The sequence below is a fragment of the Castanea sativa genome, chromosome 6 (assembly GCF_040712315.1).
Source record: "Castanea sativa cultivar Marrone di Chiusa Pesio chromosome 6, ASM4071231v1".
Classification (NCBI taxonomy): domain Eukaryota; kingdom Viridiplantae; phylum Streptophyta; class Magnoliopsida; order Fagales; family Fagaceae; genus Castanea; species Castanea sativa.
In genome coordinates this window covers 14,406,188-14,427,005 of record NC_134018.1, presented here as the reverse complement: position 1 = coordinate 14,427,005, position 20,818 = coordinate 14,406,188, and the positions used below count along the sequence as shown (strand labels likewise).

At 34.1% G+C, this 20,818-nt stretch overlaps 1 protein-coding gene and 1 long non-coding RNA gene across 3 annotated transcripts; one reads left to right on the top strand and one right to left on the bottom strand.

The window, feature by feature from the left end:
* Positions 1-1,950: 1,950 nt before the first annotated feature.
* Positions 1,951-7,648, bottom strand: LOC142641483 (uncharacterized). 2 transcript variants are annotated; one of them, XR_012845408.1, is made up of 5 exons: positions 7,371-7,648; positions 7,160-7,251; positions 7,002-7,067; positions 6,197-6,296; positions 1,951-2,214 (listed from the first exon to the last, which is right to left on the bottom strand). It is a non-coding gene; the product is annotated as an uncharacterized LOC142641483 (long non-coding RNA). The 2 variants fall into 2 exon arrangements; XR_012845407.1 differs by having other exon boundaries at positions 6,197-7,067.
* Positions 7,649-11,815: 4,167 nt separating this feature from the next.
* On the top strand, positions 11,816-15,184 carry LOC142640980 (G-type lectin S-receptor-like serine/threonine-protein kinase At4g27290). Its single transcript, XM_075815325.1, has 7 exons — positions 11,816-13,226; positions 13,379-13,495; positions 13,577-13,734; positions 13,829-14,036; positions 14,181-14,418; positions 14,505-14,655; positions 14,741-15,184. Exons 1-7 carry the CDS (start codon positions 11,969-11,971, stop codon positions 15,044-15,046), a joined length of 2,436 nt encoding a protein of 811 aa, XP_075671440.1. The 5' UTR covers positions 11,816-11,968; the 3' UTR covers positions 15,047-15,184.
* The last annotated feature ends 5,634 nt before the right edge of the window (positions 15,185-20,818 follow it).

The following is a 20,818-nucleotide window of genomic DNA, read 5'->3' as shown; positions in this document are numbered from 1 at the left end:
TTCCACTATTTTCCTCCATGTGTTATGGATTCATTTTTATCCCCAGAAACGTTTGAATTTGATGTCGAGCTGATAAAATAATCTCAAACTCAGATTTGGCTAGAAAAAGGAGATGAGTGTTAATTGAACTCATGTTTCTATGACAAGGTGCCGATTGCACCTGTGTCTTGGGCACATTTTGGCCGCAACTCTATTTTTTGGTGGGTTTTGTTCCATTTCTTGACTTTTTAAAATAATATTACGAATTTTAAAGGTATTTTAAAGACACCAATGATCAAAACATTTTCTTTGTGATCCTATCTTATGATCTAATTTTCTCTCTCCTTTTTAGGGAGGGAAAAAAAATAAAAGAATCAAAATCTAGGGTTTTATTTTATGAATTTCCTTATTGGCTTCAAGATCATTTTCAAGAAAATTATTTCTTTTGCACACAATCGCAACTTGTGATGATAAAACCTGATCTTCAATCTCTTTAATATTTTATTTAAAAATTGGCTTCCTATTGTCAACCCCCAAATTTATTTCTTCTCTTGATGCTTGAACTGGAGTACAATTTAAATAATTCCTTGGGTGATAATCTTGAGTTTGTGGTTTGATAATGACTTTTGGAACCTGCGTGACAGTGGCCCCCTGTGGGGGTATATAGCCGCGTTTCTATAAACGCAGCTAGAGGTCCCTCTATAGCTGCGTTTTTTACCGCTTATGAGATGAGCCTTATAGCTGCGTTTTGTAAAAAACGCGGTTATAACCCCTACATTGGGTTTTTCTAAAATCGCGGCTATAGGTTTTCTTCCTTTCCTGTAGAGACGCATAAATGATATCTACATTCCTTGAATCAAGCAACAATAAATAATGTGAACTTTGATCATGAGCCTGACTGTAAACTCAATTAGATACCAAACATATCACCAATATTTACCTAGGGCGTTTGGATCCGCCGTTTGTGCTTTTTTTTTTTTTTTTTACCAGCAGCTTATTTTGACTCTTCAGCTATGAACAGTGCACAAATGCACTGTTCATAGGTCCCACAAATTTCACTTTTTAACAACTTTTTCATTAAAAATGGGTCCTACAAAACTATTCATATATTTAAAAATTATTTTGCTACAGTGTTTTCAGTTTTCAGTTTCAGCAAAATAAGTTCTATCCAAACGGACCCACAGCATTAAAGAAATCAATTGTAAATTGAACTAAAGAAATTAATACCCAATAAATCAAAAAACTTAAATAAATAAATAAATAAACAATATATAAATACCTGACTTGAAGCATAATGAAGAAATGGCTTCCTTCCCAACTTCCATAACAAGCTGCACATCTTTACATCACATATCAAACCAGCAAATGCAACCATCCTATTTCATTATTACAAATGACAACATAACTTAATCAAAAAATTTTAAAAAAAAAATTCCGTTTAAAAAGAAACAAGTCAATCAGTGCTCAAACCCTGATGCAATTCTAGAGATATAAGTTCGATCCATGTTGTTTGAAAAAAGCCCGACTCATGCAAATCATAACAGGATAAAGCAAAAGCCTGTATTATTATTCTCTCGTAATCATTGTTATTAATACCGTTTCGGACCCCGTTTCGGTTTGTCCAATGAAATGGAATATTTCGGTACCGGCCGATTTCGGCGTACCGTTTTAAGGTGTTTCGGGTTCCTAAAAATTAAATTATATATACTCTTGTAAAACATAAAATTGTCAATTCTAATAAATAAATAACTAAATTTCAAATAATACAAATCATTTAATCTTAACTCTTAAGTCTTAAACATCAATATAACATCTATTTAACATCACACAATAAGAAGATTTAGAAGACAATAACTAAATATCAAATAATACAAAACATTTAGTCTGAACTCTTATGTCTTAAACCTCAATACAACATCAAATAGTAAGAAGATTTATAAAAAATCATTATTCATTACATAAGCTCATAATAATTAATAACTAATAAGCCAACAAAATTTATAACATAATATTAGCCATCAAATAATTTTTTTTTTTTTTTTCCATAGGCCAAATCATGTACCGGCCGGAATTCACATCTCGGCCGGAATGGCCCGAAATCTGGCCCAAGGTGGAACGTTGGGTATCCTAGTACCGGTTTGTATACCGGAATGAAAAATTCCGGCCGTTCCGGCCGGAACGGAACGGAATCAATAACAACGCTCGTAACGATGGTTAAAGACTTCGTTAATTTACCTGTCCCACAACAATAAGAGGTATTACCATATTTGGATTGAGAGAGAAAAAAAAATTAAACAAGACAGGACAGAGGAAAAATAATTGCTAGGGAAATTTCAAACCCTCACTAGGCGGTACATTGAATTTATGACTGTCCACCAAAGCCTAAGAAAAGTAGCCCAAGTATTATAAAGAATTTAAAAAGCCCAAAATTGTATAGTTTTTATGATTGCAAGAGAGAACGATGAGAAAAGAGAGCTTATCACTATATCAAACTCAGCCACTTCTACTTAGGACCCAAAAAGAAAATGCCAGTTCCTATAGACTTATGAGGAATAGATTTTTAACATGCCCTAAGAATGAGAGAACAAATAAAAAGAACTAGAACTACTATATTTTAGTAGAATCCAACAAATATAAAGATAAATCCTTAAAAAAATTATAAAAATAAAAAAAGCAAAAGATAACAAGAATAAAGAGTCAAGCAAAATGAACTAAATGCCAAACATGGTGCAACAAAAGCCTTGAAAAGTAGCAACTCAATTTCTCTAATAAAATTAAAATCCAAACTGGATATGAGGTTGCAAATGTAAAGCATATATGTAAGTGCAAACCCATGAGGCAGGTATTGATTTCCAACAAAAGCAAACTGAAAATACAAATAATCCAAGATCCAACTTGTCTAAGAATAAGTTGCATGAAAAAGAAAAGAGTACTAGAAAAAAGGATGTAAGATATAAAATTTTTAATTGACCTCAACACAATCCCAAATGCACAACTCAGGGAAACTACTGAACACAAAACCACAAAATCCACATCGTCATATAAACAAGAATAAGATACACAAGTTCTAGTACCAAATACCACTTAATCATTTAACTTGCAGCTCAGTACAGTTCAGAACACAAACTGACTACCATTATCTGTCCACATAAATCCCAGCCAACTCAAGCAATCCAATAAAGAAAAAATCAAAGCAGAACCACCACAAAATGTCACTGATCTATTCCCAAATAAATTTATATTAGAGAAACAGAGTAACCCACTGGCCCTGCTCCTACTTCAACTAGAAATACTAAAAGTCCAATAAAAAAATTACAACTTTCTAACCCCGAACAAAAGCCGGAGTTTTATGCCTTACCCTGAAGAAAACAAAAAACTTCCATTCAGCCGACCCCAGTACAACTATTACCCTTCTGGGCTACTTTGAGTTGAGCACCTCAGCCCTTGGAAACCAAAATTATATCTCTAGCATTATTCTTGTTTAATAAACCTTACTACAGTTTGTGAATTTGACTGAGTAATTATATAGGTTTGCAAATCTCATCAATGTGACCATATTAACAAAACAATAAAAGTGACTATGTATGTGAGGAGGACTTATTTATTATCCAGGCCAAAATAGCTCTATTAAGTTACAATGATACTTTCTCAAAATATATATATATATATATATATATATATGTATATATATATATTACGACAATAGTATTTAAGCTAATCAACATTTATATAGCTAAGCAATATATTAGTAGAATAGTAACAAATAACAACTATACAATAATATGTAAAAAGCACATATAGGAGGATGTCTGGTTCTATTGGGGTTGATGCATGGTATCATTAATTAGTACCAGTGGACCCAATCAAAGTAATATCAAATACCAAACATTGTCTTCAGTCTTCACTTTCAATCAGAATAATATAAATGGCCATGCATGACATAGCATGCTATAGTATTATATTAAGGACTAAACTATTTTCTCACTTTTTATTTTATTTTATTTTACTTTGATAAACTAAACTATTTTATTACTCTTTGTTGTTTTCGTTATGATTCTTTGGCTAAAGATCCGCTGGATTTTGTTGTTTCTTTGTGCTGGGGCCAACCAAGAATGAAATATTAAAAATTGTGTCCCAATTAAATTGTATGACATTTCAATTTTGAGTGCCTAGCAAACTCACTATAAAATTATCCAAAGGGCTTTCATTCGGCCATTTTATAATTTGGATCCATCCAATCCATCACTAAAAAAAGGGCCTTTCATATATGGCCACTGCATAATATTGGACCTAACCATCATATATCAAAACTGTTAACCATCTCTCTATAAAGTGTTTGATCATGGCACATGGCCACTTTCATAACATGGGCCAGGGCTTGTTTGAACGATCTTTTGTTGGTACGAGTGGATTCTATTTCAATTCCACTTTTCAAAATAGGATTCCATATGTCCTTCCCACAAAACGTGTCCTAGTTGTATAAAGTAATATATTTCTTGAATAAAACTATATTTCTTGAAGTTGCATAGTTTAAATTTTATTCTACAACAGAGTGAAGGAGAGGCATTTCAGTAAAGTCACCAAACTCCCAGAACTACATTTCCACGCGCGTAAAGGGCTATAAATCACTTATTCATCACAAGCCAATCCCAATTCTGGAAATTTATTGGAGAAAAGCAAATACAACAATAATTTGCAAAAGATGAGAATTTGGATAGCAATCTAATTACCAAAATTAAATCATGTTTAACCAATCCAACAAAGTTCCACACTTTCAGCCCCAAAATTCAAACCAGTCAAAAACCTTTGAAAAAAGCACTCCAAAGTCCAAGTAATCAAAATCATCCCACTCAATAACACTTTTCAGCTAAAAAAATTCTGAAGGAGCAAACATCTATTAAAACTTAAAAGCTGCCTCAAAGAACAGACTCGGTTCTCAAGATCCACCCATATTTCACCTCAAATCATTTGATCCATAAAAAAAATTAATAATAATAACATACACCAATAAAGCTATTTCATTAAACTGTAAAACATTTTACAGTTTAATAAAAATAGCTTTATTGGTGTATCATCACCCCATTCCTCACTGTACTTTGCAGCTACTACAAGCACCCACAAACATGTTTATTCCATCCCAATTATCCAAAACCATTTTCCCAAAACAACTTGGTTAAAGGTTTCTAACTTTTATTTTTAAAACAAAAATTATAGTATTATTCAAATAATTTAAAATAAATAATGAAACTTTTTTCAAATTCTAGAAACTGTTGGTAATAGAATTTTAATTGTAGAAGTGTTTTTAAACACCAAAGGCTCTTTTGTTGATTGGGATAAAAAGTATGTAGGATAAAGAGGCAAAAGGATTGTCATGTAGCATAAGGAGGGGAAAATAATAATAATAATAATAATAATAATAAACTCTACCATTCACAGGTCCCCCCCTTCTACCATTAAACTCTATTTAGCCCTACACTACACTCTATACTTTCATTTTAACACCAAGAGAACCCCCAGAGTCATGTATATCACTTTGGAGAATACAGTTGGTTTACTAGTGTTATTATTATATGAACATAGTGCACTAAAAAGAAAAGAGTTATGATATTCTATTCCTGTAACTTGTTTTGTCTATGTTAGAAACTTATATGCATATGCCACTTTTTTTTTTTTTATAAGTAATAAAGAAATTTTATAAAAACACACAGCCTAGTACATATGCATATGCCACTTTGAATCATCTCAAAGCATTTTCTCATTACTCTGCCACAAAGACACTGCTGCAAGAATTTTTAAATTTCATGGCTAAACCAAAAGGTCATATTAACAAACCAAAAATTAATGATTTTTAATTTATGGCTCGCCAGTTAGTGTTCTTATAAATTTCAGCAGCATCAACATCTGCTGAGATAGACTATTTGCATGACTCCATGATTTTGTGCTGCAAAAAAACCTCTAAATTTACAAAATCATTTATTCAAACGCTTCCTTGCATATTTAAGAATTTCGATGATTAAGTCCTGCCACTATTATTATTCTGTATATATTTCTACTCAAAAGAATCAGAAAAGGAGAAAGAATGAACGTCTTTAATTTTAGATACATCACTTCCAAAGATCCACTCCATCTATGTAGGTATTACCCAAATTACATGTCCAAAAGCTATCAGAATTCAGGGAAAAATTAAAAATAAAATAAAATATGGGCACAAGCATACCTTTAGTATATCATAATAGCACCAGAAATGTGCTGAAAATTTCTCTTCACAGATGTCTACACTGAAGCGGCCAACCGGAACTGATTATTAACCATAGCACCTATAGTTATGATGCAAATGATTGTACAAAATTGAAAATGAGAAAAGACACTAGGAGAAGAAAACCAAAAAAAAAAAGTTAATTTTTGTATTGGTAAGTCACATATGCACCCAATGACTTTTGACTTAAGGCTCAATGCCAAGAGATCACAAAAATCAGGAAGAACAAATAACAGAAGTAAGTTCACTTGGCGCTTCAGAAGACAAAACGCGCTAGGACTTGCCCAAAAGATTTGCTAAAGGCATGAAAGTGTAACAATAGAACAGAACCTATGACTAAAGAACAGAACAGGATGAACCATTTGTTTTTATTTTTATTTAAGTTTAAACAGTTCATTGGATTTCATTTCGCCAAAATAACAGGAAATCATGTAATACACTAAGCAAACAGAAACCAATGTTGTCTTCTTCTAAGAGAATAAGAAATCAAAACACCAAACACCATCCATTTTACTTGTAGTAAAAACTAAAAAGCACATGTTTATGGATTAAAAATCTCACCCATCTATAGGAAACCTTTCTCGGACATCAATGAGGTGTACACCTCATTGATTCTACAAAAGTGCATGTGGATCCCTTTTCAAGCCCCAAATAAAAAAGATTAATTAGTGTCTTACTACATATACAAAAATTTATTGAGTGTTCATTTATTCTTCACATAAATTTCTGTTACAAATTAGTACTAATTCTTCAAATAATTTAGTACCTTCCCTTTGGTGCCAGCTACGTGGATAATCTTCATCTTTGAAATAGGCTCCTCCAAGTCCAGAATCTACAATTGTCCATACACCACAAAGTTATACAATTTTGGACCAGAAAAAAAAAAAAGAATGAAATGTCATATTTGCCAAATTCAGAAATTACCTCGAAGTGAGAACACTTGCTGCCCTTATCAGACGGACTACGCAGCGTAATAAAGGAGGACAAGATATCCAATGCCTTTTCATACGAACTCACTGAACATCAACAGCCACATATTTATCAGATAAAAGACACCATGTCATAGAAATACCCAAAATCGAAACCCTAAACCAAAAATCAAAACAAAAAAAAAATTAAAATTAAAAAAACTTACAGTAAGGTGGATTGTGAGTGTCTTGAGTGAGATTGAGACTTGGAGAGAGTGTTTAGAGTGAGATTGAGAAGGTCTTAGAGAGAGAGAGAGAGACCCAAGGAAGGGCGGCGAGACTAGCTTGGAAGATTGTGGGAAGCGACGGCGCTACTAGGTGAGATTGGCAGCGCCGGTAATGGAGGCCTGGGCTTCGTCGGCAGCGGCACGGTGAGGAGGATCGATGGTAGAGAGGGGTGGATGGCGGTGAGGGTTTGGGAGTCAAAGGGAGAGAGTGAGAGGAAGGTGAGAAATCGGATAAGAGATCTCTGGGGGTTTTTTTTTTTTTTTTTATATCAAATCTGTAGACAGACGTGTTTTTAAAACGCGGCTATAGGAATTTTTTAAAACCGCGTTTTAAAAACGCAGCTTAGGTATACAGTCGTAGCCGCATTTATAGAAAACGCAGCTGTGGGTATATTTATAGCCGGGTATTTTAAACGCGGCTTTAGGACATATTTAAATAAAATAAAATCGGATGGGCCTATAGCCGCGTTTTTAAAACGCGGCCAAAGCCCAACCCACAAATATGAGAATCCATTTGGATACAACTGAAAACTAAAAACACTATAACAAAATAATTTTTAAATGTGTGAATAGTATTGCGCAACTCATTTTTAATAAAAAAATTACTGAAAAGTAGGTGAACAGTGTGCGCACGATACGTGCATAGTGCACGCTGTCCCCTGCAGCAGAAACGAGAAAAAAAAAAAAAAGGTGGAAAGCACTGAATGCAGACACGTTCAACGCTATCCAAACCAAGCCTCTAGAGATTTCATGTGAGTTGCATTTGGGAAACGCGGCTGGCGTAGCTATGTTTTTGCCAAACACAGCTCAAAACCACTCTAAGGGTTCATTTGGCTACAACTGAAAATTGAAAAACTGAAAAACACTGTAGCAAAATAATTTTTTAATATGTAAAAAATACTGTTCACGCCTAAAATCTCTGTTCATTGGCCTAAAATCACATGAACAATGATGGGTACGCGTCTAGCAAAAAAAAAAAAAATTTATGCCAAGAAATCAACCAACATCTTTTTCATTTAATGCCAAGAAAGAATTTTATGCTTAGCTCGACACTTTATATTAATATGTATGTCATCCCACCATTCAACCGCATCATTATCCAATTTATTAGACGCAAGTCTTAATTTTTCTTCATCACATCTTCTCAATAATTAAAATATTCTTGCAAATCAAGAATCTAATTAATAAAGTCCAACTTACGCATCTCTCCATTGAATTTGTTGTATTTAGGGATGCATCTATGATTAGATTGATTGGTGTTGCCGTTGCAGGATTCCCTAGCAAGAAGGGCAGTGACTACTTGATGTTGTTCGCGTAGTCCTTACAAGGTTTATTGTTGAATCTAAAGGAATTTGTTCCTAAGAACATGTCCTTTAGTCCTTTAACCTTTCCCATTACTTTTTTTTTTTTTTTAGAAATAATTACAACATGCTGCTAACTCCGCAGCTCGAACACTTTTCCCCCTAGACCCAAGCACTTTATACATGGGAAGGTACCAATTTAACTACAAAACCTTTGACAACCTTCCCCATTACTAGAACTACTACCGTCATGTTTATTAGTCATCAGCCCAGGGTAAGAATAAGGGTCTGATACCAATTAATGCATGCGAAAGCCACAAAAAACCAAAACACATTTACTTTTAAAATAACCTTGAATCCACAAGAGTTCCTTAAATTTATAAGGAGAGTTGTTGGAATCCACAAAAATAGTTAAGAGACAAAAGTCTGAAATTTTTATTAAATAGAATTTCAATTTCAATTTCGTTTACCGGTTGAGGCCTATTTAAAGGCTTCATAAAATTTGACTGACAATAAAACATATTCTAAAATAGATCTTAATTGATACCCTACCATAATAGGACCTCAACTTGACTTAAAATGTACTAAATTCACCCAAAATCAAGGAAATAATAACCCTAAACCTAAAAATATCAAAATTACATAAAAATATCAAAATTAATAAATAACAAAAATTAAATTGCAGATTTTTTCCGACATCAAAACCAATGGGGAATTTGACATGAAATTATTCCTAATTAATCAATTAAGAAACAATCAAAATTAACTACACATAATCACATGGTTTATTCCTTAACATGTTAGAATGCATATTAACCGTTGATCTTTATGTGATTTGATCTTTTGATTGGATGGTCCATTCAGCATGTTCTTTATATCTCTTAATTTTATTTAAAAATAAATTTCATGTTCATCAGATGGTTTAAACAACATTGCTATTTCTTATTATTTTTAAATTTTGATTTTATCCCTTCGTGAACAATTGCAAAATTATGCTACATCGGAGAATCTAGAATGAGCAGGAAGGACAGTTGCAAAATTGCTAGAATCTACAATCTGATTTTTGTGCTAACCAAGCCCTAGGCAAGAGTCAACCACACCACTAAACCCTAATGTTGTGTTTGGACGGTAGAATTTGGGTGATTAAAATCTAAATACCTTGTCCGGATAATTTACAAAAAATCAAGAATTTGAATTTGACAAATCCACCGAGGATTTTTAACTTTAAAATCCTATAATTTGAAATAACTTATAAACCCATAGAATTTTAAAAATCTATATGGCATACTTAAATATTTATGGATTTGGAATTAAGGCATTTCAAATCCAAATCCAAATTCAAGTATCTAAACGTAATATAGGGGTTAAGTTATATTATAGTCATTGAAAATCCGTTGCAATTTTTTAAGTTGCAATTTTGTGGGAGTGGTCAGATTTAGATTAGTGCATCATACTATTAGGACTACAATCACTTACTTTTTTCTTGAATTATTAAATTTTGATTAACTAATGTTCAATACTTCAATTAGTAGCTCTGGAAAAACATTTATAACAACAATTCTGCGGAAATACAACTTTTTTAAAACTTTTTTCGCAATTATTGAAATAACATATTATAATTTGGTGTTAATAAAGTAATGTTAGTAGTAAAGCTATGTGAAAGTAATATTATTTTAATCACATTTTACTACATAAACAGTGGTGAATATGATTGTGAAATTTTTTTTGTATTCCCAATATTATTCTTTTAACATTTTTGCAATAATTTGATATGGGTAATATTACCGACACCACCTTCCCCCATAAACGATACAAACAATGGTTTATAAAAAATAATAAGATTTTTTTTTTATAGATATTATAGAATTTTAATCTATGGCATCCATTCCATAATGATTACTGTAAGATCACAATTCGCACCCGAACCCAACAGTGTGAAGGGAACAGGCCCAAAAAGCCCAATACAATGAAATTTGTAGAGTATGGGTCTGAAACTTATGTTTTATAGATATTGAATAACAAAGATGAAGGGCTAGATCCGTGACTCACATGCAACGAATTGTTTATGTAAAGGAGATTCTTCTCGGACGTATGCCGAAGACAACTTATATTGTTTTTCCTTGTTCTAAAGATAGATTACAATTGATGATGTACAGTTTTTTTTTACTCTTTCTTCTTCCATCCCCCTTCCTTGAATGTCTTTCTTTTCCTTTTATATCATCCTCCTTCTTACCACCATCTTCCACATATGGACTAGATCACCCATCTAGATACTTGTCACATCCCCCACTCTCTTGAAGACTTCAAACCATAGCTGTAAGGATAATCTCTACTGTTTAGGAGTCATTTCTCCATTAATGCGGCTAGAGAGGTAGGTGCAGAGTCTTTAATGCGGTGGTAGCAGTTTTTCTAAGATATTTCTCATTCATTCTTTCTCTCTGTACTCTTGTAAAACACATCTTCATCCATCAGACCTTCTAGAGTTCCCTTCTAAACGTCATAGCGCACCATATGATATTTACTTCATTTATCCGAGGGGATGCCCCTCCTCGGACCATTCCCATCAACCTCTTTTGCAATAGTTTGCTGGTGGGTTTTTAAGCTCGGTATCCTTATTACTACTAAACCCTCCTTGGACGAGTCAGTACCCTCGGACCAAGCCCAAGGCCCAATAATATATTCTAACTCTTCTGCCCTCACAATTACTTTTTATCATTTAATGTAAGATATCAATTAATTTTTAGTGTAAATGAAAATTAAATTTTAAATCTCTTATTAGATAATAAAAGACTTTATCAATTGAGTTAATTAAAACCCACAAAAATAATAAGATTAATTATAAATATAATATTTTTCACAATTCCTTGTGATTAGTGTAATATAATATTTATCTAAATCTAACATTAATACCACTTATATTACATACTTTTTTTTATGATATATTACATACTAATCATAATAGAGTATGGTGTTTATATATAACAATAAATAATGAAAAATGTATTGTCACGTCAGCCCAAAAAAAAAAAAAATCTTTGTTCTTTCCTTTGCTTGAAATCAGAAAATTTCAACTCATGAGTCACTTTTAAAGTAGGTCCCTTCATTTTGTAACACAAGAAGAGTTGTCTTCTTTTCCGGAAGACATGCGTCCAAGTCAACTGCCGTGTCGTTCAGGGTTTATGCCTCTCTAATGGTCCTTAATTATTAGGAACGAAAGAGGTCAAGAACTAGGAATCAATGGGCCTTCATTCATCTATTCTTGTCGTTGCAAATTTACTCTGTTTCCTGTTTAAAATCTGCTATGGTGGAGACAGCATAACTCCATCCCAACCTTTAAGCGATGGAAACATCATAGTGTCCAGTGAAGAAAAATTTGCACTGGGGTTCTTCAGTCCTGGAAGTTCCAAGAATCGTTACTTGGGAATTTGGTACAACAGCATCCCAGTTCAAACTGTTGTTTGGGTTGCAAACAGAGTTAGCCCAATCAACGATTCATCTGGGATTTTGATGATAGACAGCACTGGAAATCTTAACCTCATTCACAATGATACGGTTGTTTGGTCAGCAAGCACTTTGAAAGAAGCTCAGAGTCCATTGTTACAACTCTTGGATACAGGGAATCTTGTGGTAACGGATGGCAATTCAAGAGAGTATTTGTGGCAAAGCTTTGACTACCCATCTGATACAATTTTAGCAGGAATGAAACATGGTTGGGATTTAAAGAGACGTCTCAACAGGCGCTTAATTGCATGGAAGAACTGGGATGACCCATCTCCTGGAAACTTTATATTTGAGATGACACTTCATAACTACCCAGAAGCTTATTTGTGGCAAGGCTCAACAATATACTTCCGTACAGGGCCTTGGAATGGCTATGGCTTCAGTGGTTCACCTGGACTAAAGTCAAATCCAGTGTTTGACTTCGAATTTGTGTTCAATCAAGATGAGGTATACTTCATGTATACCCTCAAACAGGCACTCCTTTCAAGAGCACTTCCCAACCAAACTAACTCTATGTTTCAACGCTTCACATGGACAGAACGAAGTTGGAAGCTGTATGCATCTCTGCCTATAGACCGCTGTGATACCTATGCCCTTTGTGGGGCTTATGCAAGGTGTCTTGTTACTGACTCTCCGGTCTGTCAATGTTTGAAGGGATTCAAACCCAAGTCAGAAAAAGGATGGGATTCAATGGATTGGTCCCAAGGATGTGTCCGCAGTAAACCATTGCGCTGCGAGGATAAAAGTACACATGGGTTTCTTACATTTTCTGGATTGAAACTCCCAGATACCACACACTCATGGGTGAACACTAGTATGAATCTCAAGGAATGCTGGGCAGAATGCTTGAACAACTGTTCTTGTATGGCTTATACAAACTCAGATATCAAAGAAGGTACTGGCTGCGCCATCTGGTTTGGTGATTTAGTAGATATTAAACAGTTTCCAGCTGGTGGACAGGATCTATACATTCGAATGCACCCTTCAGAACTAGGTATGAGTTTTATTTTGTGAAAGAAGATCTTCAATAAGTGTTTTTAATTGTCTTTCAAAATGTTTTTTTTTTTTTGAGAATTTAAAATATTTTTTAGTTCTGTTTATACTTTTGACCGAATTTGCTTTGTCATTTCTAAATCAAATATCAAGGTACGGGAGATGGTCATAAGAAGAAGATAACAGTGCTAGTTGTGTGTTCCGTTGTGATTGCTTCTGGAATGCTCTTAGCTAGCTATTTGATTTTGAGAATCAGGAAAAACTTAAAAGGTAAAGCTTCTCTTCTTATGTTTTATCCTTGAGTTAAGGTCATTGCGATTTATATTTTTTTTTTCATTCACCTTATATCAGAGAAAACGGAGAGAAGCAGAACAACTGTTCATAGCAGCAGGGGTAAAGAAGAAGATATGGAGCTTCCAATGTTCGACCTGTCCACAATTTCTAGAGCCACTGATGACTTCTCACTAAACAACAAACTTGGAGAAGGTGGTTTTGGACCAGTATACAAGGTAAATTTGCAATGTGTTGGAAAAGTAAATAGCAAAGAAATACTACTAATTTTATTCAGACTTTTTAGATTGATTTGCAAATGTGAACTTTCAGGGTGTAATAGATGGACAAGAAATTGCTGTGAAGAGGCTTTCTAGGAGCTCAGGACAAGGACTGAACGAATTCAAAAATGAAGTTATACTAATTGCAAAACTTCAGCATCGAAATCTTGTTAAGCTTCTTGGTTGTTGCATTGAGGGAGAAGAGAAGATGCTAGTGTATGAATACATGCCAAATAAGAGCCTGGACTTTTTCATTTTTGGTATGGATCCCTCAGAACCTATTGTATTTAGTAGGGTATGGCATGTGTAATTCTGTTATCAATTTTCCATTGAATATGTAAAATTTCAGTTGACTGGTTAAGAATTTGAGAATTTTATATTAACTTGAACAAGAAATTTGACAGATGAAACAAAAGGTAAAGCTTTGGATTGGTCCAAGCGCTTCCAAATCATATCTGGGATTGCTAGGGGGCTTCTCTATCTCCACCAAGATTCTAGATTGAGGATTGTACATAGAGATCTCAAGGCAAGTAACATTTTACTTGATAGTGAGATGAATCCTAAAATATCAGATTTTGGCATGGCTAGAATATTTGGAGGGGATCAGACAGAAGGAAACACAAACAGAGTGGTTGGAACTTAGTAAGTACCATTGATTTGTTATATATCTGTATAAATCTATAATTTCATTAATGTAGTTATTTTTTCTAATTCATTGCGCAATGCAGTGGCTATATGGCACCAGAGTATGCATTTGATGGACTCTACTCTACAAAATCTGATGTTTTTAGCTTTGGAATCTTGTTGATGGAGATAGTAAGTGGAAAGAAATCTAGAGGGCTGTATCACCAAGACCAAAAAGGGAACCTTATAGGACATGTAAGTATTCAAGAGTTAGTACTTATTTTCAGAATATGGTAAACACTTAAACCAATTAAGGATAAGTAACTTTCAATATTTTTAGGCATGGAGACTATGGAAAGAAGGCAGGCCTTTGGAGCTGATGGATGCTTGCTTGACAGACTCAAACAACCTCTCAGAAGTGTTGCGCTGTATCCATGTTAGTCTCCTATGTGTGCAACAGCGTGCTGACGATAGGCCGAGCTTGTCAACTGTTCTTTTAATGTTGGGTAGTGAAAGTGTATTGCCGCAGCCCAAAGAACCTGGTTTCTTCATAGATAAGGAGCCACATGATGCAAATTCTTCGTCAAGTAAGAATGAATCATCTTCAACCAACGAAATAACCATTACATTACTAGGCCCTCGATAATGATTGTTTTCATAGGTGTGTGATCATGCATCACCTATCCAGAGTATTGTTTCTTGCTATAATTTTGTAACCTATAGTGCAATATTGATGTCACTTTTTTTCCCCCCTGAATGTGTTTAACTTACTGATGTTTAATTATTTGTGCCATGTCGTAAAATGCCTTATTTCACAACAAATGGACCAATGCTTTTCATGATTTTCCGGATGGAGCTTGTTTAGACCTGATACAATGTTTGTCCAAAATGAATTGAAGTTTGGCGCAAAGGCCATACAGTTTGTGGGTCATATACAGAGAACCACATTGTCCCCTGTATTGTATTTCCAGTGCACATGGTTTGGCCCAGATGAGTGCCTTTTGTCACTAACCCAAAATATACCATTCTCTTATTTTCTTTAAGTTAAATGTATAACAAGCGGTTTTCAGAAAAGTCTAAGGAGTACCCTGGACTGATATTCGGAGTGGTCAATCAAATTGGTCTCACACGAGTTAAAGAGTGAAGTACATTCCACAATCTTGTTTGCTAGAAAATGCCTAAAATTGTCTCTTTTTGCAATTTTTTTGGGTAGCTTATTTGAATAGTATTTATCACAAGATATGGTTTTTTAAAAAACTTTCATATTAAATTTGTTAAAAAAATTAAAAGCTAATTTATTTTTAAGAACTTAAGAATTAAATTATTTATATAAAAAAACTGAGACAAAAAAGGAAAAAAAAAAAGTTTAGTTTGCTAAAAATTAAAAACTGAAAAATACTATAGCAAACACGTTTTACATGTTTTGCGTTTCAGTTTTTTTTTTTTTTTTTTCAGTTCTGTCTCAGTTTTGCGTTTCAATTTTTTTTTTTTTTTCAGTTTTGCTGAAAAACGCTAAATATGTTTGTTGTTGCATTTATAAGACCACTTGTAGCAGCTGGAAGCTTCTAGCAATGATAATCAGTACTCAGATTTCAATGTTGTTAAAAAACTTCTTTCTACAATGTGAATTAAGTAATTAACTCAAGAATTGGTACCAATTAGTGGGATTAGTTGGAACACTTTATAAAAAGTTGAAGCCGACTAGCATTTGTTTCCGAAAATTTACACTTTGCATGAGGACTTGTTTGGGGCCGCTATAATTTCAAAGGAGCAGAAAAGTCAGGGAGTGGTTGGGAGTTGGGAGTTGGAGGTTGAGTTGGGACTCTCTTTCTTAAAAGTTGAAGCAGACTTTATTGATTGGTTCGTAGCACTCTCTCTCTTCCAAGAAATTAAAGACTTTATTAATTCACCTAATAATGTTGGAAGCATTTAAAGAAGCCCAACAAGCCTTGTGTGGCCATAGATGTCTGGTGGAATCAACTTGTATCTGAAAATTTTCTTTCATGGGGTTAGTTGGATAAAGAATACTTTTTGAGGATTTTTTTTTTTAAGTTATGATGATGGGTACTTTTAAAGGAATTATTAACAAATTATTTTTAAAAAGTTTTGATATTATTTTTATAAAAATAGAAAAAATTATTTTTTATTTAAATTTTTCTAAAATAGCTCACTAATAAATACTTTTAAAGCATCTATTAATATTTCCTTATATATATATATTGAAAAAGACGTAGGTAACTCTCTTTTTATTATTATTATTTTTGTTTAAGATATAATTCTATATAAAATTCAGGAGACATGTAAGATTGAGGTTGGAGTGTAGACAATCAAAAACATGGCTTAATGGCCAAGGTGGTCTATTTTCCACTGGGTTGTGGACCAGAAAGAAAGAAGAAAATTTTCACGTCAAGTTTTTTCACTTTTAATATTTTAGGTTTCTACGTGTTCAATGTACAAATTAAGATTAACATTAACAATTTTTGGAGGTACATAATATAAAATCTTGAGTGGTAGATCCACGAAGTAGTTGGATATCTTTATCAAAAGCAGAAGCAGAAAATGGGTTCTTGGGTTTTTTTTTTTTTTTTTTGATGGGGGTTCTTGGGATTTGGACGGACAAGATCTAAATTCTAAATAGTAGCTTGATTTAGCTGCAAAAAGCATGGAGTGCCTCCAATAGGCTACACATCTCAACGTATTTAGCCTTTTGTACTGAGGTATTTACTTCTCAACTACTGAAATCTCTCATGGGCTTTACTTAGGGGTGTGCGCGGTTCGGTAATGGCGGTTTTTTTCTAAATTTATTACCGAACCGATAGAGATCGGTTTTTTTATAATTGATACCGATGCATACCGCCTAAGGTCGGTTTTCCGACCTATAGCGGTCGGTTTTTTGCGGTGCGGTTTAGTCGGTTTGGTCGGTTTGAAATATTAAAAAAAAAATTATTTTTTTAATAATAAAAAAATTGGGCTTTCAAGCCTAATATCAATATATCAACCTGTTCAAGAAAAACATATTCCAAAACCTGTGCAAAAAATCTGTTCACATAATGATCCAAATTTTTTCATTTAATTCACCATGCAAAAATATTTTGAAATTGCTTCAATAAGAGTTCAACTCCCAAAATACTATCATGTAGCATATAATATCATTAGTGTCACTTTGTTTGTCAATGTCAATAACAATAAGCGTTAATGTATCCACTTAATAACGTATTACAGAACCATTTATCACTGTCCACAAATGCCAAAAGAAAGATATACAAATTAAATTAGCATTTAGGCAAAAGAATTGATAACAACTAAACTGACAAGTGACAAGTGAAAATAATGACTATATAAAAGTCATGTATTTGTTCTATTAGACATGTACAAAAATTTATCATTTTCTACATAGTTTAATTTGTTAAACCTCTTAAATTATATGATTTTAATATAATTTCTCTTTCTTTTAAGAGCACCATTGAAATGATTCAAAATTTGGGGGGCCAACTTCAATTTTTACATGCTACATTTTTTTAAATGTAAATAATATGTATATTATAAAACAAATAATATGGTATGAGGTGTTTTAAAAAGAATAAAAAAAAAAAAGTAGATCATTATATTAACATGAGCAATTTTAGATATTTGTTTGGTTGGTTGAGCATACAAGTCAACAATTTTAGATATTTTTTTCCCAACCTGTTTGAGATGTGGCATACTCCGTACTTCCTTTCTTTGAATTTGTACAAGAAGTCAAGAATTGTTTTCTAGACCTCAAATTAAACTATCAAAAATAAAAAAATAAAAGCTTGGAATTGTTCAAATTTGGAAGGAAATCCCTATATATTATGAGGTACTGAATTTTCATTTCTTTTACAAGCTCCCTATAAAAACATGTCCAATTCCAATACAAAAGTGAAGGAATCGTTGATGAAACTAAAAAAAAAAAAAATAATAATAATAATAATACACCCAAATTGAATTACTCAAGGGAGTAGGGAATCTCTACAGTCTGAACCCAGTGGGGAACCCCGGTAATAAGCAATCCAAACTCAAGTGTCAACCAATAAATTAATTCAATGTGTTTTGTGTCCATACATGTGTCCAGCCGGCAGCCAAGGCCCAAGAGGCATGATGAATCATATAAAAGACAAGACTCTCCAATAAATATCATATAAGACTCTCCATTAAATATCATATAAAACTCTCCATTAAAAGACAAACACTCTCCACTCTCCAGCAAACACTTTCCATTAAATATCATATAAGACATGAGTCCCCACCACTAGCCACTCCCCACTTCTTAGTTCTTACTTCTTACATCTTTCTTAGTTCTTATCCGGAGTTCCAAAAGAGACAAACACTCTCCAGCAAACATTCTCCAGCAAACACTCTCTAGTATCTTCTCAAAGTCAAAATCTCAAAGCACAAACACGTTAATGGCAGATGGCTTTTGTACAAACACAATCTCTCTCACTCCATTTCCATTCAAACCAAAAAAGAGGGGCTGATGGCTTACCGTGGTGAGCTGCTGCTGCTGCTGTTGCAAGGCGTGACTCAGGCTGGCAAGACCGCTAGAGGCGACTGGCGAGGTGAGAGCGAGAGAGAGAGTTAAGGGTCCCAGTGTGAAAGGGTGAATTTATAGTAGGGTAAGTCTGAAAACCTACATAAAACGGTGCCGTTTGTGTCCGTGTGTGTGTGTTTTTTTTTTTTAAAATTTTATAATAACCCAATACGACTACGTTTTAGTAAAAAAATTTAAAACAGATTTTACACCTAAACGATGTCGTATCCCTGATCTGAAAAATATTTCTCTATTTCTATTTTTTTTCGGTTTGGTTCGGCTCTACTCGGTGATTGCTTTGCATCTCCGATGTCTTCACCGCACCGGCATCGGAGCTCCGTTCACGTTCCGATCGCCGGCATCGGCTCCATCGGTCGGTGCCAATGGCGGTGCGGGAGGGTCGGTGCCGGTCGGTGTTGTCGGCTTCGGTCATGGTTTGCACACTCCTAGCTTTACTAACGAAATTTGGCAAGTACTGAAATATGCTCTTTGAAAGCAATAGCAGCTTTTTTGTCCTGCAATAAATTTGGGGGCTGTTGTAGTTGTGTGAAACCGCCCAGGCAAATTGAATGCAGGAAATTTCTTATAAATTGCAGCCAACTCTGCATTGATAGCAAAGGCTTAGAACATCCGCATTGAATAGGCCAAACTCTTGTCTATGTCAAATTCCTCAATCAGTTTACCATTTAGGTCCAAAAGAGTGCTCCATCAAATGTTGGATTTTATAACAATTTAATATAAAAAAATACCATAAAGTTACAGTGTGATTCTAAACATAGAATCGCATTGTAGCTCAATGGTAAACATTTATATTAATATTTTATTGAAAATATCAGTCCTTTCTCTCTCTTCTCTTATCTTTGTCTCTCCATCACTGAAGCTCTTTCATCACACCAAGCCTCTTGCTTCTCTGTCATCCACTCTCTCTCGCCATGCCGATTCACCTCACCCATCTCCGAAACTCTTTCACATCAAGCCTCTCTCTTCTCTCTCATCCCCTCTCTCTCGTCATCGCTGCGGATTCACCCTCACCCATCTTCGAATTCACCCTCATCCATCGCTGAAGCTCTTTTAGATCAATCCTCTCTCTTCTCTCTCATCCCTTCTCTCTATCACTCCCTTTTCTCTTCAAACCGAGATTCTCAAGGGTTTTTGGGTTTGGGTTAAGATCAAAATCAAAATCAAAATCAGTTTGTGTTTGTGGGTTTGGGTTTGGGTTTGGGTTAAAATCAAAATCAAAATCAAAACCGAGATTCTCTCTCTCTCTGCAAGCTTGGTGCTGAATCAAAATCAAGATCAAAGCGATATACTAGGTGGGTTTTGATCAAAGCGATGATGGAGGAGTTGTGTGGAGGAGTTGGGTTGATATGGATGATGGAGGAGGAGTCTAGAAGATCCGCGTTGTGGTGGCTGTGGCGTTGATTGGCGTGATTTTTTTTTTTTTTTAGCCAATCTGGGTTGATATGGATGATGGGGGAGTTGTGTGGAGGAGTTGGGTTGATATGGATGATGGAGGAGGAGTCTAGAAGATCGGCGTTGTGGTGGCTATGGCGTTGATCGACGTGATTTTTTTTTTTTCCAGTTTCTCCGATCTGGGTTGATATGGATGATGGAGGAGTTGTGTGGAGGAGTTGGGTTGATGTGGATGATGGAAGAGGAGTCTGAAAGAGAAGAAGGTGAAAAGTAAAGGAATGGAGATTCAGAAGGTGCGTGTGAGGATAAAATTGGAAAAAAAAAAACAAAAAAAGGGAAAAATATATTTTATTGTGAAGATATATTATTTTAATGAGTAGACTAGAAAAATAAAAGTTTTAATGTTAAGGTATTGTAAAATTGTATTGTATAAGTGATAAAGTAGATTTTTGGAAT